Source organism: Aquila chrysaetos, chromosome 6 (assembly GCF_900496995.4).
Source record: "Aquila chrysaetos chrysaetos chromosome 6, bAquChr1.4, whole genome shotgun sequence".
NCBI classification, from domain to species: Eukaryota; Metazoa; Chordata; class Aves; order Accipitriformes; family Accipitridae; genus Aquila; species Aquila chrysaetos.
Window position 1 is genome coordinate 10,660,712 of NC_044009.1, and position 17,042 is coordinate 10,677,753.

Below are 17,042 nucleotides of genomic sequence, written 5' to 3' on the forward strand. Positions count from 1 at the left end.
TGCCCGTAGTGGCTGGGGACAGTGAGAACAAGTGTGCCACACACCCACCCTGGGCTGGGCACACACGGCTGCACACTCACCTGGAGGTGTGTGTGGGGGGGTGGGGGGGTGTGTGCATGCACCAGCCATATTCCCCCTAGCTCCGTCCTTCCAAAATGCTCCACTGAGTCACACGCAGCAACAGGGCTAGGCACCGAGCAAGCTCAGAACACAAACACACGGGGCATACAAGCCTGTTTTCATTGCCTGTAACATCGGAGGGTGTCCACAGGGCTGCATTCCTCCCCAAAATTACCCTGTACAAGGCAAAGCACAGCTCTTCCCCACCTGTGATCCCACCCCCGTGTCTCACCGGGTGCAGGAGGAGGGGGTGAGCCAGGGCTGTCCTCCTCCTTCAGCCCACAGAAATCAGACTCGGGGCTAAGCCAAAAGGAAGCTTTTTCAAATACTTGCTCAGTCAAGAGGGAAATGGAGAGACACCGTTTCAGGTCAAAACAAACCATCACCGCTATACAAAGCAAATCACCTTTTAATACGTAACCAAATACAGGGGGTGAGTTTCAGGACATCTTTTTCTCCTCAGCATCGTCTGCCTGCCAACAGCAATACAAAGAAATCACAAAGCAGAAAATGAGATACTGCCATGAAAATAGACGTTATATGCACATACACAATGTATAAAGAGATAAGACACAAGTAACAGAGCACCAGGGGTCTGTCTTGGCCCCACCCCAGCCTGGCAGGGTGTCCCCTCCCCAAGGGCACCTCTTGCAGGACCGGGACCCCTCAGCACCCACCAGCTGGGGCCGTGCGCTGCTTCATGTCATCTTACAGGTGCCAGGACAAAAAGGCTTGGTGAGCAGAGTCCATCCCGCTGCTTTTCAGGTCTGCTGATTTGTAAGGCTCCATATCATAACCAGTCAGCTCCTTGCCCCATCCTAGGTGGTCCTCCAGGCTGCTTCGGAGGGGTCCAACATGTTTCCAGCATCGCTCTGCTCCCCAGCCTGCAGCCAGGAGCTCAACCCTTCCTGAGCCCCATCTTGCCTGGCTAGCAGTCCCGGGAGCCCCGGCACACTGAGGCAAAACAGGGCACAAAAGAAGAGACCTAGAGAGATGAGGCCACCCCACACCAGGACACACACAGGCTTGCTGCTGGGCTAGCCCTGCACTAATTACCTGATTTTACTCATTTGGCAAAGAGTACATGGTTAGTACTGGTGTGAGAGACAGACTCAGGGTGATGGGTGCAAGGGGGGAAGATATGGAGGTCTCGAAGCACTTTGACCTCTCTGACCAAGCTGGCTTGCCACATCTGGTCTTGAACCAAACCCTCCCCCCAGCCATCATTGCTTTTTCTGTGAGTTTTCCCTTAGGGGTCTGGGAGAACTTGCCCCGTGGTGGGAAAAAACTTAATTCACATCTTAGGTTAAAAAATACAAAAGAAAGGGAATTCAACAAAGTGGTTGTGCTGGTCTCCAGGAAAACAGTGTGAAGGGCACAAAGTTGGTCCAAAGTGGAGAGAGGCAGATAGCAGTCACTGCATCCCTTCCTGCCTTTCTCACTGCTTTGGCAAACCCACAACATCCTGAGCAACTGCAGAAGTAAACCCCGTTGTTCCTCCGTCTGATGGCACTGCTGAGCACAGGAGAGGAAAGCAAAGAGAAGCCAGTGACAAACCCAAGGGGAGCTTGGCCGGACCTTCCCCACCCTGCTGTAAGGGAAGGGCACAGCCTGGTACCGGCTTCTCCCAAACTCCCCAGGAAGGCTGCTGAGGAGCCCAAAATCCCAAGGTGCCTCTGCTTTCACCAACCCCACCTCCCTCAGAGACCCTTCAAATGCTGCTGAGCTTCTCAAAGGGCTTGGTAACACCCCCTTTTCTAAAGTAACTGGGTCACCAGGGGCTCGGAAGGAGGAGAGGAGATGGTGAGCACAGGAGGGAGGGAGCAAGGAGCAGAGCAGAGGGTCTCAGGCAGGCTGAGATGATGCAGGGGACTGAACAGCAACATGACGAGGGTGGTCCACACACACAGGTGATGAGGAGGCCAGGCTGCATCGAGAAACAGCAATACAGTGCTACATGCTTGTAAGGCAGCAGGTCCATCTGCAAAAGGCTGCCACGAGCACACGGGCCAGCAAGCAGGGTGTCCTTCCTTGGACTCCAAGAGTCTGACAAACCTTCCCACTGGCATAGCTGCATCTCCCTGAAAGACTTCTCATGTAAAAAACAAACAAACAAACAAACAAACAAAACCAAAACCAAACCACAAAACACTTTATCCTAGACTGCCTGAAAGCTCTGCTAGGGCACCTCGTTTCAGGCACTGGAAGACAAAATCCTGAGCGACCAGGAAGCATGGGGCACAGCTCGTAGGTGTGCATGGCCAGAAGAGCTTGTAATTACCGGTGGCTTTTCAAGATGTGGCTCCTAGTTCACACTGAGGCTTCAAAACAGGCTTCCCACATACAATGCTGTGCCTGCATCCCCCCGGCACCACCCCTCGCTCCATCCACACGAGCCGGTGCACCCCTCAGGTCCTGCAGCCCTCGCACCTCACCTTGAGCTGGACCTCGCAGGCACAGAGCGGCTGCCCACCCACAAAGGACACTGATGGGAAGCCAGGGCCCCGCTCGGAGGATGGCAGTGTTCCTGCACCCACCTTCGCAGGGAGAGCTGCTGAGCACCTCAAAACCGAGCCCAGTGAGGAACATGATGCTCCAGGGTGGCTCTCGCTAGGGCAAGGCAAAGCACCCAGCTGCTGGGGAAGGGATATTTTAGAAGCATCCCTAAAAAGGTTGCTGTCGTGTTTAAAAAGGCTATTTCCATACTGGCACTCGGGCAGCACAACATGGTCCATCTGGTGGGTGCTAGGACCCATGCTGGACCCCAGCAGAAGTCCACCGTGTTGCACCGGACCTGCCCCATCGCATCTCTGAGGAGCTGCCCCAGCCTGCAGGAGCCACGGCTGGCACTGCACAAACCACTTGTCCTCTTGGAGCACTGCCTGCTCCCCTTCCCAGGAAAAGCTGGGCTCTAGGTGGGGTATCAGGGGCTGTTTAGGGAAGCCACCATCCCCTGGCAGCTGGCTGACTCCTAAGGGTGCTGATGCTTGTGCAGGGAGAGCAGCCTCCTCATCACGGAGGTCCCCAGCCCCAGAGAACAAGGACCCATGCGAGCCTTGTGCAGGGCAAGGAGCAGGTTGGGAGGGCACCAACCACAGCCCAGCCCCCGGGGGGGTCTCAGGGCTGCAAGCCAGGAGAGTTTGTGACTCCAGATGCGTCCCTGCAGCTTCCAGCTGTTTCGGAGCTATGGGCATCCAAGCCTCCGATGGGCAACCTCCAGGAGAAGCACTCTGACCCAAAGCATTGGCTGGGTTTGCCTGGGCTGGGACATTGTGCCACTGAGTCACTAGTGTGTTTGGGTGCAACGGAGGTGGGCAGCTTGAGCCCACCAACTTGCACCCAGGCTGGCTCTGATCATTAGGAATAGTGTTATCTACAGGAACAGAGGTGGTAACTTCTGCTTGAAGCACTTGTCCTGGATTTCCCAGCTGAAGTGCTACAGAGGACTTGCTGCTGGAGACCAGGACATCCAGAACTGTCCCTCCCACCAGCCCAGCTGGGTTAAACGGGACCTGCTGTTCTGGTTGAGCAGAGCTGACCTCGGATGTAATGGAGACTAAAGAGACAAGAGCATCTTGGCCTTGTGCACCAGATGCCTGGAGCTGTGGTGGGGCTTGAAAGGCTGAATTAGCCGCCCAGCAGTGCTGGAAATGAGCCACAGCACTGTTTTCCTCATTGCAGGGTGATGCACTGCAGTGCAGAAAGTCCATGCTCTTCCCAGCACCCTCCCTGAGGAGCATCTGCTCCACATAGGATGTCACCTCAGTGCCCAGCCTCTCGCCAACCTCCTGAGCTGGCAGCTCCTCCTCTGCACCCAAACTGAGCAGAGCCTCCTCCCACTGCTGCAGCTCTGCGTTGTCCATGTTGAGGCTCTGGAGGGTCTGGCAGATGTTTCTGTCCACTTTGCTTTTCTCAAAGAGGGTTTTGATAATGACCAGGAGGGAGTCGCTGTCCTCCTTGGCATCACCAACTTCCTCATTCTGGCTCAGTCCATCGGGCTCAGCGAGGAGATCTGGCAAGGAGAACTGAGGCACGTTATCAGCATGGGAGATGTATACGGATGCATCCTGCTTCATCATGGCCCCAAGAAGAGAGTTGGGGTCTACCGAGCACTGCTTCGAGTGGGAGTTTCCTTGCGTCTGCGACTCCTCCTTAGTCTGGAAGGAGTCCAGGAACTCGGGAAGGTCATTCCCATACAAGACTGCTTCCCCTGTGGCAAAGCTAAAAGGCAGCTGCAGCTTTCTCTTCCGCAGATGTTCCTCCCCTTCTTCATTCCTTCAGGGTGGAGGGAAAAAGAGATGGAAACAGCATGAGCACCTCCTCTGGGCCAGGCAAAACCACCCTCCCAACAGTGAGACAGGAGCTCACAGCCCTGCCCTGGCTTTTCTAAAGAAAAGGGTGCTGGATTGGGCTGGCTACGATGCTGCTGATGGAGGACTGTGGCTCTGGGGAGCCCATGGGGAGGTCTGCAAGGTTCCGGGAACAGCTGCATGTCCAGAGCTCACCTGCAGCCCTTCTCAGTATCTGCAGCCACCTTCTCAGAGCTGTTTCGCTCACACCTCCCTGCTACAGGAGGGCACATACTGCAAAGTGCTGACCGTGCAACCCAACCACCCTTTCCTCCGCCCCCATTGCCTCCGTGTGCCTCGAGCAGCCCCACAACCACACACGCTAAGAGCAGGTGAAGGCAGCTGGAGATCCAGTGATACTCACGACAGGGCTCGCTGCCGGGCAATGATGCAGTCGGGCTTGCCCCCTTTGTACACCAGCCGGGCATTGGCCTGCACCCACACCCAGCCACCCTTCTTGGTCAGCAGCCGGAAAACAGTCAGCCCGCTCTCCCCTGTCTTCATCACTGGGGCAGGGAGAGAAGAGAGGCAGCACAGATGTGGTTACTCCATGGGGACAGACGAATGGGACGTGCAAGATGCCACGACATTGAGCATCACCTCGCACCCGTGCTACGGGGGCAGAAGATGCAGGACACAGCCAGCATGTGATGCCACGTGTGGTGCTGTCCCTCTGTCAGCTCCCCGAGCAGGTATCACCCAGGAGGGAAGAGCCTTTATCACAGCTGCTCCAGACCTGGGACAGATGGCCCACCAAGGAGCAATGGTACCGGCATGGCCAGAGCTGCACTGGTACCGGGGAGGCATGAGGGCCCCCTCAAACACAACCAACCCCGATGGCCCCCCCACCAGCCAGTGCCGCTGCTCCTCCCTGGCACTCACTTCTCACATGGTTCTCCGCGCAGTGCATCATGTCGGCTGCGTGCACAAACTGGTACCCCGACCCCCTCCTGCACAGCTCCGTTTCCGTGTACCCCAGAACAACCTTCCCCCTGGAAACAGTGCAGAAACCCAATGACACCAGGGATGGATCCCCCAATTGCACCCCACCCACCAGACATGATCCCCTGCCCAGCACCCAGGCAGCTAGCCAAAGCCTCCCACTTTGGGTGGTGCAACTCTCCATCCTGGGCTGAGCTGCATTCCCTTCTTCCATAGAACCACCCCATACTGGGTTTGCTGGGCTAAAACACAGCAGCCAAGAAGTGCTGGCACCCAGTTAATCTGCTCCCTGTGTTACTGGGGGGCTGCAGTGGATGGACAAAAGCATCAGGCACCTCGCCACAGGAGTTGGGTCAAAACTGCCCTGCTCCCACAGGCTATGGTTTTCTGTCTAGCACCAGGGATTTTGCCATGGGGAAGGCGAGAGATGCCCTACCGGGAATCACAGGCCACGGGAGTGAAGTCCAGCTTGTGCTTTGTCTGGAAGATCAGCATCTTGGTCCGAAGCTCCAGGATGGAGAGCGGCTGAAGGAGAGTTGCAATGGCGAAGAGAGCAAGCGGGGACCTGTCCGATGCTGACTTCTGCTGCCCGAGAAGGAATTTCAAGCGCCCATGGAAATTCAAGGCCTTAGAGGGGATTAGAAAATGTGGGTGTGAAGCAAACAGGGTGACGGGAACTGGCTGTGCTCCCATCCCCATGGGACATGAGTGGCCCCCAGGGAACAGAAACAGATTTTCTTACCAGAAATCCTGAGGAGTTATCCAGCAAGCAGCGGAAGCGGCAGGTGAAGCTCCTCTCCACAGAGGTCTTCTCGGGGTGGAGGTGCTGTGGGCTGGACCTGGCGCTGCATCCAGCCAGCGGTGGCTGGTCAGTAGGAAAGGCTGGGAAACCAAAGGGAAAACGAAGCTTTCCGAGCTGCACGCCTTGAGCTCATGGTCTTGCAGACCTGCTCCTGGTGGAGACTTTGCTGCTCCAGTGAAGCCATGACCTTCACAGATGAGTAAGACCTTGCTGTGGGAAATGACCAGTTCACAATAGTTTCTGGTCCCCTCGCCTCTCAGACAGTAGCAAGACAACAAGCTGCCCCCACTGAAATAAATAGGATTTCAAACACTGAAAAGCAAAAAGGTTTGGGAGAAGCATCCCCGTCCCTCCAGCACAGCGAAAGGCAGCACGTCATTGCTGTTGGCTGCTTTTGGTGACAAGTGGCCGTGCCAACCCCTGGGATGGTTGCAAGTCCCAGAAGGAGGCTATGGGATGTTCTTCAGCACAGGGTTGTGCTTGGTGGCTATAAATGCCACCAGGACGGTTTTCCAGCACGGGGTGGCCATGCAGAGGTGGCTGGCTGGTCCCCAGGGATCACCCTGGCACTCACCATCGGCAGCATGCTGGGTGCTGCCAGGCGCCGGGGCCCTGTGCAGCTGGTGGCGGAAGGCAGCTCTGTCGTCCGCATGGATCAGCTCGTACACGCTCTGGTAGATGAGATCTGACTGGAATTACACAAGGGGAGAAGAGCATTGACACCTACCCAGCCTGGCACAGGTGTCTGGAGGAGGACACAAAAGGAGCCTTTCCTTTGTGGGTACTAAAAGCGCAGCGATCGAGTGTAAAGAAACAGGCAAACGCAACCAGCTTTGTGCGCTGCATGGAGAGCAAGGAACAGCAACCGGCTGCTTTTTTAGGGAGGGTGGCTCAGGAAGGAGGAAAAGGGAGCAGGGAGGGGGTCTGCCTGGGGAAATCATGGGAACAGCTCAGAGGTTTCTAGAAGCAATAAAAACGGCGATGCCTGAGTAAGCCTGGCTGTTCAGGACTGTCACACTGCCCGTTGCCCCAACATCCTCTTACCATAGCTAAGCAGATCTTTCCAGCCTGTTCCCCACACAAGCAAGGCTGAGGTTCTCCTGGCATCACCCAGCCCTTCCAAGGATGTTTCACACTGGCTCTGGCTCCTGATCCTTAACCGCAGTCCACGGGAAATGCTGAAACTCCAGCTCCCTCCCCTGCCATAGAAGCCCCTGCTCTTTGGGAAGCTTTGCTCCCCCATTGGCAAGGTGAACGCTGCAGCAGTGGCATTTGCCTGGCATGTCTTAACTTCTAGTATCTTCTCAGGACCAAACTCAGAACAGCGCCAGAAAGGCTGCAGGTTGCCAGAGGCGAATTTGTTTGCGGGGTACAAATTGCCAGTCTGCAACAGCACGCAAGACCTCTTTTGCGTTGCCATTCCTAGCCCTCTGCAAATAAGCAGTTTTGTTTCTTCCACAGGATCAATGTAAAAAATAATTTCAAGGTTGATCAGAACATTTTGACCAAACCAAACTATTTTTTTTTCCCAGGCTTATGCAGGGGGATTTGCTGTTTTAAAAAAGGTTTTTGTAGGTTTTTTTCACTCCAAAGCCACGGGAATCTGTATCCCAGTGCAAACAATCTTCCTTCAGTGGGCCACCAGGAAAGACAGACATGCTGATGCTGGACTGTAAGGTTGGCCACGTGGCAGAAACACCAGCAAGTCCTCACACCTCCTGCCTCCCAATACAGCCCCCTTCTTCTAGGGCCATGCCTTGGACCGGCCTTTCCCATCCCAGTCCTGCATGCTGTGGTGGTCAGCATGGTCTTACCAAGCCCCCGGGCAGCTCAGGCCACCGACTGCCATCTCCCTGCCCTCAGAAACATGCCAGAGCAGAGCCTCCTGCTTAACCAGGTGTACAGGTACTTTGAGAAGACCACTCCCTGCCTGACAGCTGTTTTGACTTGGGGCATCAGCCCCTGAGGATCCCAGTGAGCTGGGAAAGGGTGCAAAGAGGGGATGAAGAAGAAAACACATCAGTCTCTGTGGGTGCACCAGGAACCTATGCAATGAAATGGGTTTGGCAGCTTCATGGCCCTCCTGTTGACTCAGTCCCTTGGCCAAAGGAGCTGGATTGTCAGGGGAATCGGAGGTAACAGGGTGGGTGTGGACAGAGACCTGCTTTTCTTTGGCATCCCACGCAACCCACAGTACTTCAGGGCACGGACTCTGCTCACCAGTGAGATACCCTCAGCCCTCTGTAAGTGAGAGCATATGAGCCCAGCAGCATGATACAAGAAAAATCTCACACCCCTCTTACACACAAAGACAAGAGGATACAGAGCCTGCCATTGCTCAGCTTGCATCTGTTCCTGCTAAAGTCACAAGCATGCTTGTTGGTTTTCACAGCCCCCAAAGAACATGAGTCATCTGAAAATGTACATCAAAAATGACCCAAGGGAGCTGGGAAGGGAAAAGAAAGCCCTGGCACGGCTATCAGCACCTCCTTCCCAGACCTGGACTGCATCCATCTGTTTACAGCCAGGAAAAAACGGTACCTACCTGATGAAAGCCCAGGTAGTCCTGCACAGTAGGGGAGATGTAGAAGATGTAGCCATCTCCGGTCACGGCAATGACAAATCCATTGAGTGCCTGAAAGCAGAAGTTGAGCCCAGAGTTACTCTCCCTAGCTTCAGTCCAGCTGTTGAAAGATTAACTTCTCCAGGTGTTTCTTCAGCATTTGGGGACAGGAAGGGACCTTCTTCATGAACAAGGAACCCCACAAAAAAGGAAAGCACCTTGTGACCATGCAAGACAATCCTGGTTAGTTGGGTTTGGGTTTTTTTTCAGTGTTACCATGAGCAATGATCCAAGATGGACTGACCACTTTTTCTAGACCCATCATTGAAGCCCTCTCACCGCAGGGCAGCTCTCGCATCAGGAGGGACCAGCTAAGGAGAGGTTTCATGGAGGACCTAGAGTTAGTTACCTCCTTGCCAGCTGTACCAGCTGGGTATAGCTATACTCTTCTGGGGCTCTGATTTTCTTTAACAAACTTACCTATAACTTCAATAAGAAACAGCAACAGGCAGTGTAGAGGGAGGAAGGACTGCCTTGAGCCGTGCAGGAGCCTGGTGACTCCAGGAGGACCCTAGCATCCATTCAAGCATAATGAAGCCTTCAGAGATAGTAACCAAACTGCAGTCAGTCACTGATCTGACCTATTTATCCTCTTGTTTGTTTTAAGGATGACCTCCAAAGACACTTTGGGCCTTGCTCCTCACCTTGAATTTTACAGTTAGGAGATTATACAAGCCTGTTTCTGCATTTCTGTATGTCTTCACCCCACACTTTCCCCAATCGCCCCCCAAAACCTGCCTTTTAATCTTTAGCATCCGAGGACATTGCTGTCCATCAAACTCCTGCTCTCAGCTCCAAGGGTACGTGAACAACTCATCACAAAGCACACAAAGTAACACCAAATCCAGTCACCGCTATCATTCAAAGATGGTAGTACAGCTAAAACCAACACCCATCTTGAAAGCAAAAGAGATGGAAAAATCTGGAAACTCAGATCCCAGATTTGTGCGGGCCCTGACATTGCATCTGTGACATCTGAGATGGCATCCCCTGGTTCTTATAAGCGTGTAGACTGTTTGACACATCAAGGAGGTGATAGCTTCCTGTTCTCATCTGTCTCCCATTACACAGGACCACAACCTCTTCTCATCTGATTTTGTTCTTGTTCCTGACAAACATCTCAAGAGGCCCCATTGCTCTTGAGATGTTTGTCGGGAACAAACCCCATTGCCCCCCCAATACATCCTGGCATTGAACTGCCACTACGAGACACCATACTGGGAAAATGACTCTCCTCTTGCCAATGTTCTAGATTACAGAAGATAAGGCTTTAAACACAAAACACCCAAATCTCTATAAAAAATATCTTTGTGCTCATACCATCTGCCAACTTCACTTCTCACCTTGTGCTCTGCAATTACATACACATGGTCTGCAGCTAAATCCATACCCAACAGGTAGCTCCTTGCTTGAAAAAGGCCAAACCCGCACCAAATCAATGAAACTATTCCAAAACTATAGGAGATCATGGCTGGGGCGGAGGCAGGGGAGCTCACACCTCTAGTGAATACCCAGAAAAAGAGGCAAGATGAAGATCCAGAGATATCTGGTGACCCTTTCAGGCTGATTTCCTCCAAAAGGAATGTACTGCACTAGATAGTAATTCTTGTCCCTGCTCTTGTCTGTAATATATTTAATTTATTAGTGAATAGAAGGAGAGAAATTAGGAAAAGAAAACCCTAAGTGGAAGTCTGTGTTTAATCAGGATGAGGGCAGAAGTCTCAGCAGATCTCATAAGCATCAGGCCAGGACCTGCCACAAACAGGGACTCTGCCCTCACTGCCCAACTCTGTCATGCTGAGCTGCCCCTGGGGGGGACTATGGGGACATGCTGTTTGCTTGAGACCAGGCTGGAGAGAAGGGTCCGGCCGCCCATGATGCTCCTTCGGCTCTGCTCACCATCTCCCCCCGTGCAAAGAAGAGGCAGGAGCAATCGGCTGACACAGCTCATGCATTTGCCCATTTACAGCGACACTCAGGCTCGGCCAGGATGGCTTTTTTTAGTCACTTGGATTATTTGAGAGGCTGCTGGATTGAGCATGTTGCTTGATACTGTACAGATCCAGCTTGCAGCGGGACTGGTCCCTTTTCTTTGTGCACTGCAGCCCCCCGAAGGGCCGTGAGCCAGAGTTTTCTGCAAATTACAGTATCTGATTAAAATGCTCTTTGAGAGGGAAACCCCCCCCCCCCCCCAAACCATTGGGCAAGCTCAGCTGGGGGATTTCTGTCACATTAACACTTCATAAGCTCTCCAGATGCCTTCAATCACCCAAGGCTGCCAATGCTCTGGTGGCTCCACAAATTGCCATCATATGGTCCGGCTCAAATCTCTGGAGAGCACTTGGGAGCAGCTCCATTGTGGGACTGGGGCAACCACAGGCTCCCTCCTGACTCTCACATTATTCCAGCTGTTCCTCCATGACTATCACACTTGCAGACATCTGAGACTGCTCCTGGGAGCAAAGCCCACATGTGAGAGCACATGGCCCAAGCTTCATTGCCAAAAGTCATGTTGGGTTCTGAGGAGTCACAACCTCAGCAAAATCCTCCATGGTGGTTCTTGCTGGGGCTCTGCTCGCAGGGGTGCTCGTGCCTGCCTGCCTGTTCATAGTGGTGGGCATTCACGTAAGGCTGTACAGGAGCAGGGTTGAAGGCACCAGAGTCAGACTTTAAAGACACCCAAGTATCCATCTGCTTTTGTTTGGAGAGGTGGAAGAAGGGAGAAGAGGACTCAAGGTCCAGAAAACACAGACATATGCAGTATCAGGAACACAGCCATGGAACGATTAAAGGTCTTGCACAGACTTGCCCTGCAGCCCCAAAGAGCAGAATGTTTAAAGTTGAGATGCCGAGATGTTTATTCAGCAACCAGACTTTCCATGGGGCCCTTCTATCCCATTTCCTTCCAGCTTACATTTATAAATTGCAGCCCAAGCAAACAGCATCCTGGCCAGCTGATTCACCAGCTCCTTGTTCTCTGAAATTCAGCAAGAGCTACTTCATTAGACACGCGCTGGCCTTTCTACAAAGCAAAGCTCAGGCTGCGCATTGAATTTGTCCATCACTGTCTCCCAGCTCCATCATCTTTTCTCCCCCTCAACCTTCAAACTGAACCTGGGCTTTTTCCATCCCAGGCAGGCTGTGAACTCATGCTAGGGACCCCATGCAATGCCCCAGGTAGGGCAAACAGTTCCTAGCAGATGTTTTATTCTGCAGCTATCACCATTCTCCTCTTGGCATTTACCAGAAAACAAGGAACCCACCACCTCGGAGACTAATCAGTAATCATTCCCTACAATTCTGGGTGATACCCCTGCACCCTCCTGGTTGGGATTTACAAACTTGTGCACATTGGGTCCATGAGCTGTAGCAGGTCCCAAGGAAAAATACCAAGTTTGGGCTCAGTGACAGCTAACGCCTGCGGCTACAGGCACAGAGAGCACCAAACACCTTTGCGAGAAGGACACAACCCACCACCCCAAGCCCTGCTCTGTTCATGGATGCAGTTTACGGCACAGCCTGTACAGAGCCACTGCAGTGTAACCGAAGTGGCAGCAAACTGCGGTGGGGGGGTGGGAGGGAACGGTGGGAACAGGGACCCGTCCCAGCCAGGCAGTGTCACTGGTCCCTGTCCCGAGGTGCTCAGAGCCTGCAGTAATCACAGCGAAGCAGCTCCTGGCAAGGCAGGGTCTCCTCTTCCTCCACAGGTCAACCGCATGCTCCATAGCTGCTGTATGTTTCGGCAGGCAGGGACCGGCTGTCGTGCCCAGCAAATGATGGGAGCCAAGGGAAGACCCCAGATGACCGAGCTATGGCACGATACCTGGAGCAGCAGTTCTCCCTCAGGAAACAGCTCTCTGTCAACCTGCAGGTCCATTCGTCTGTTCCCTCCTGGGGCTCCGAGCTGATCCAGCACACAGTCACCAACATCCGTAGCTGTGGCTGCAAGCAAGAGGGGAAGAAATCAGTGTGGAATGGGCAAGCCAGGAGCCTCTTCCTCCTCCTCCCCACCCCAGTGCTGCTCCTGCACAGCTGCACCATGCTACCCAATGCACGGGGACCCACCTCAGAGGAAGATGAAACCAATGGTAGCTGGAGCAGAAACCCTTTACAAAGCCATCCCCAACTTGCCCCAGGCTTCCCTCCAAGACGAGGGAACCTCCATTTCTGCTGCTTGATCCCATTTCTGGGAAACCTTGCTTCTGCCAAGGTCTGAGGCAGAAACACAAAGAATAGAGGGGAGGTGAGCATTTTTGGGCTGCCCAGGCTAGGAAACACCACCCAACACAGCAAGAAATCTTCAGGTTAGAGCCTGGTAGAGCTGGAGCTGGCTTCAAGCCGTCCCAGTGCTACAATGTCTGCTTTCCTGCCCTTCAGGACTGATGAAAGACAGTGGCAAAACTTCCCAAACCATCTGAAATGCCATCAAAGCACCCATATTTTTTCTCCCTTCTGCCTTTGGCTGCTTGGAAGCAGATCAGAGGGTTGGTGGCCACAGCACTCCCAGTGATACACCCGAGCAGCTCTCTGCTCCCAGGACTCACTGCCATGACCTCCCCAGGCTGATTCATGTGCTGCCTCATGTTTCCTCGCTAGATGCCTTCAAAGCAACACCCATGGGTGCAGCCAGCGTGAAACCTCCTGCCCCTGGTTGCAGGACCTCGAGCACCACAGGACACAAAGAAAACCGGTTGTTCAGGGAACAGGAACAAGGACGGTGGCTCCCACCGCACCTCTGCCACTGCTGCAAGCTCCCACAGTGCCCTGAGGTCAGACAGAACTCACACGCCCTGTGCACAGCCACATCCCAGCAGAGCACCACTGCCTGGCCCATCTGAGCCCTGGGTTTCTGATGGCACTGCATGACCTTGGCTGGATCCAAAGGGAAAAGGTCTTCCTTATTTGGGGAAATGGTAGGAAATGAGGAAAAACCCCAAACCATCCCAAGGCTGACCACACATTTAATTTTCTCCATGGTAGAAGCTCTCACCTCACCACTGAAAGATTTTAAAGGTTTGGTTTCCCCCCCCGACCCCAGTAGCACCAAGTTCAAAGCCAAAATAATTCCAAACCTAAAAAAAGTTTCATCTGAAACTGCTGATAGGAGACATTTTGCTTTTCTTCAAACCATCAACATGCACAAGCATTTTCCCTGACAGATCTGCATTTTTGTATTAAAAACCAATCTGAGGTCAAAACATCGCTCAGATCTATTTACACATGGAGCCTGAGTGACAACAAGCACCCACCCATGCAGGCTTTCAGCAACCAGGCACATGGTTAAAGACAATTAGCTGAAGGACTTGCATAAGGTGACACAGAGGAGCCAAACTGTTGCAGTCACACAGGTTTCAATAGAAGTAGAGGATGCTTGGAGGCCATTAAGCAGAATTAGCCTTGATCTCTGTTGCTGATAGAACTGGGCTACTTCGGCCTCACCCAAACTTTGCGCGCTCCTTGGAGATGCTCAGGCAGCAGTTGAATCTTCTGCCCTTTCTATCCTGTGCCCTCACTCACTGGAGGAAAGCTCAGCTTGTGGGCAACTCCCACGGGACATGCCCTCCCTGACAGCTCCCCTGTCACAGTTTAGCCCATGCCACAAATCTGCATTGCCCCCCACGTAAGCTCACGTTCCTATTTCTGCAGGGGACAACCCTCTGCATAGACACTTCCCAAATCAGCAAGAGGTGGATCAGCTGGGCCACGGGATGTGAGACCTCTGGGAAAGGTTGGGAAAGATGAGGTTCAGTGCCAGGAAAGCAGTTGCTGTGCTCAGTTTGCTCACCAGTCAAGGAAAGGCATTCCCTAGGAGTTTCAAAAGGCAGATTTGAGGCAGTCACCAAGCAAAAAGCCTCTTCGCACGATTGCCAAGCAATCCCCAAGGAAAAACATCCAAAGCCCATCTGGACCACGGGTATGGCTTCAATTTGCACATGATGGAGCAGAATACTTTCAAAATGAAACATCGATTCTTTTTTTAAATTTGAATTCTTTTGAAGGGCTGACTCCTCTCTAAAGCATTGAAATGAGGCAAGCTGGCAGGAAAATTCAAAAAGAAACCAAATTCTTCCAAAACAAAGCTCCAAAAGGGCATAGAGCATTTTGAGAGGATGCACATCCCGAGAGCACATGGTCTCCAGCTCTCTCCCAGCATCCACCAGCAGCATCTGCAGGGAAAGCTGCAACAAGCTGGGGAGAGCTGCTGTGGGCTTACAGAATCCAACATGAAACACATATTTGCTCATTTTGTGGTTTCCAACAAAATTATTTCTTCCAACTCTCCCACTGATCTTAGCAAGGGGCTTTCAATCTCCCATCAGAGATGCTGACTTCCCCTACTCTCAAACACAGAGTGGTCCACTTCTGCACAGCTGAGCTAGAAAATTCTTCAGAATCTATCTCCCATAGGACACACTATGATGACATGCCTTGGGGAGAAGGCCTGGAGCACAGGGAGAGGGTAGGAAACCTAAAGAGATGGTGTCTGCCAACAGCTTTGCCACCAAGCATCACCGCACTGGAGTTGCAAGGTCCTAACTGCAGGGCATGGATTACAACTGGTGCTTCTAAGCACTGGTGGCGTAGAGCAGCTGGTGTTCACATCCAGCCCAGTCCTCACCATGCACGGCCAAAGGCCAAGGAGATGCTGAGGTCAGTGCGGGAGGCAAAATGCATGGCACTCTCCCACCAAAATAATCCAGGAATTTGTGACATGAGCTCCCCTTACTTTCAGCATCACTTCAACACCTGTGGCCTGGTCTTCTCGCAGAGGGCTTCTCTGCTTCCAGAGAGAGCCACCCTGATGGGGATGGCCAGTGGCGGAGTAAGCATCCAGCAGACAGGCAGGGCTGAGGCTGCTCTCAGAAGCCACAGCCATTCCTCAGCAGTCTAGATGATCCGGAGACCTCCTCTAACCGTTTTCAGGTGGTGACCCTGTTCATGTTCAAACATGTCATGACCAGGTGTTCTCCTCAACCAACAAATCAGGAGCAAAGTGTCCTTGTGGCTCTCCTGCTCCAATCAGGTCTCTGAACATTTCCTTGCCCAAATTGCCAAGAACCACAGGGGTTGGGAGCCATCCCAAGAGATGCCTGAGCACATCCAGATAGAGGACTCCAGGCCCATGTAACCACCAGGGCTAGAGAGACTACTCCCAGTCACTTTTTGAGTTTGAAAGGAAAAAAAAAATAATCCTTTTAATCAAAGTGCAGAAAAAACACCACCCCATCTGCCACACAGGTAACCTCACGGGAAGAAGGGATCACTCCTGAAAAGTCACCCATCTGCTTGAGACAAGTTATTAGTCTCTGGGGGATTTCACCAGCACATAAATCCACGCTCGCCATAACCAACTTGCAGGATGATCACCCCATGACAGGCAACACTAGCTCTATCTCCCAATAACACAGGGTGGTGGCTTGGAGTCTCCTTCCCCTCCCACTGGCTCCCTTGATGCAGTTGGGCAAAGGTGATACAGAAAGCACATCCAGGACATGCTGCGACTCCAGAGCAGAGCCTGTTGCAAGGTCAAGCTGGAGCTGGCACTACCAGGAGCGGGGAGGACCAACAGCCAGCGTTCTTCACCCCAGCAGAGCAGGCTACGTGATGGGGAGATGCCACCTCTCAGCATCCCACCAAGAGTCCCGGGTCCCTCAGCCTGCTGAAGGCACATCTCCAAGACAGCTAAGATGCACTGAAAACAACTGATGGCAAGAAGAGGAGATCCCTACCTGCTGCAAGGCAGGATAAAGCAGCTGCCAAGCCATGTTAAAAGCTGGCTAATTCACCCCCATTTAAGATACTTGTTGTAATGAACCACTACATGTTGAGACTCACTTCCACACGAAGCAGCTGAGACCACAAAGTGAATGGGATTAAAGAAACAGGTCCAGCATGTATATAAGCTATAATATACCCACAGTAAAAGAAATAACTATAGATAAAAGGACAATGCACATTTGCTGTTTGTGCCCAGCTTTTTCAGCCTCCTGCTCTGCACCTTTGAGAATTGCTAGGAATTAATGCACGATGAAAAAGACCATGACAAAAGTGATCTGCAGTTACTAGACAAATTCTAGGCATTTGCTGAAGCAATTTGGTGATCATTCATATATTCAAAGTTCTGGGATAGAGGCTATCCATGTGTAATGTTTAAGGCAGGAGGGGGAAATCCAGCTCTGTCCTGAACCCCTACACCAGCCAGAGC

At 52.7% G+C, this 17,042-nt stretch overlaps 1 protein-coding gene across 2 annotated transcripts in view; it reads right to left on the minus strand.

The window, feature by feature from the left end:
• Positions 1 to 511: 511 nt before the first annotated feature.
• The window catches only part of LOC115343209 (aryl hydrocarbon receptor-like), a 31,291-nt gene continuing 14,760 nt past the window's right edge, over positions 512 to 17,042 (minus strand). The window contains exons 3-10 of one of the 2 annotated variants that reach the window (XM_030018884.1): positions 12,660 to 12,778; positions 8,759 to 8,848; positions 6,788 to 6,902; positions 6,154 to 6,293; positions 5,848 to 6,038; positions 5,352 to 5,461; positions 4,834 to 4,975; positions 512 to 4,395 (exon numbers count right to left, since the gene is read on the minus strand). In XM_030018884.1, coding sequence (XP_029874744.1) covers positions 2,529 to 4,395; positions 4,834 to 4,975; positions 5,352 to 5,461; positions 5,848 to 6,038; positions 6,154 to 6,293; positions 6,788 to 6,902; positions 8,759 to 8,848; positions 12,660 to 12,778 — 2,774 coding nt within the window. In that variant the 3' untranslated portion in view covers positions 512 to 2,528. The remainder of the gene's footprint in view (positions 4,396 to 4,833; positions 4,976 to 5,351; positions 5,462 to 5,847; positions 6,039 to 6,153; positions 6,294 to 6,787; positions 6,903 to 8,758; positions 8,849 to 12,659; positions 12,779 to 17,042) is intronic. The other variant, XM_030018886.2, reaches the window with a different exon arrangement.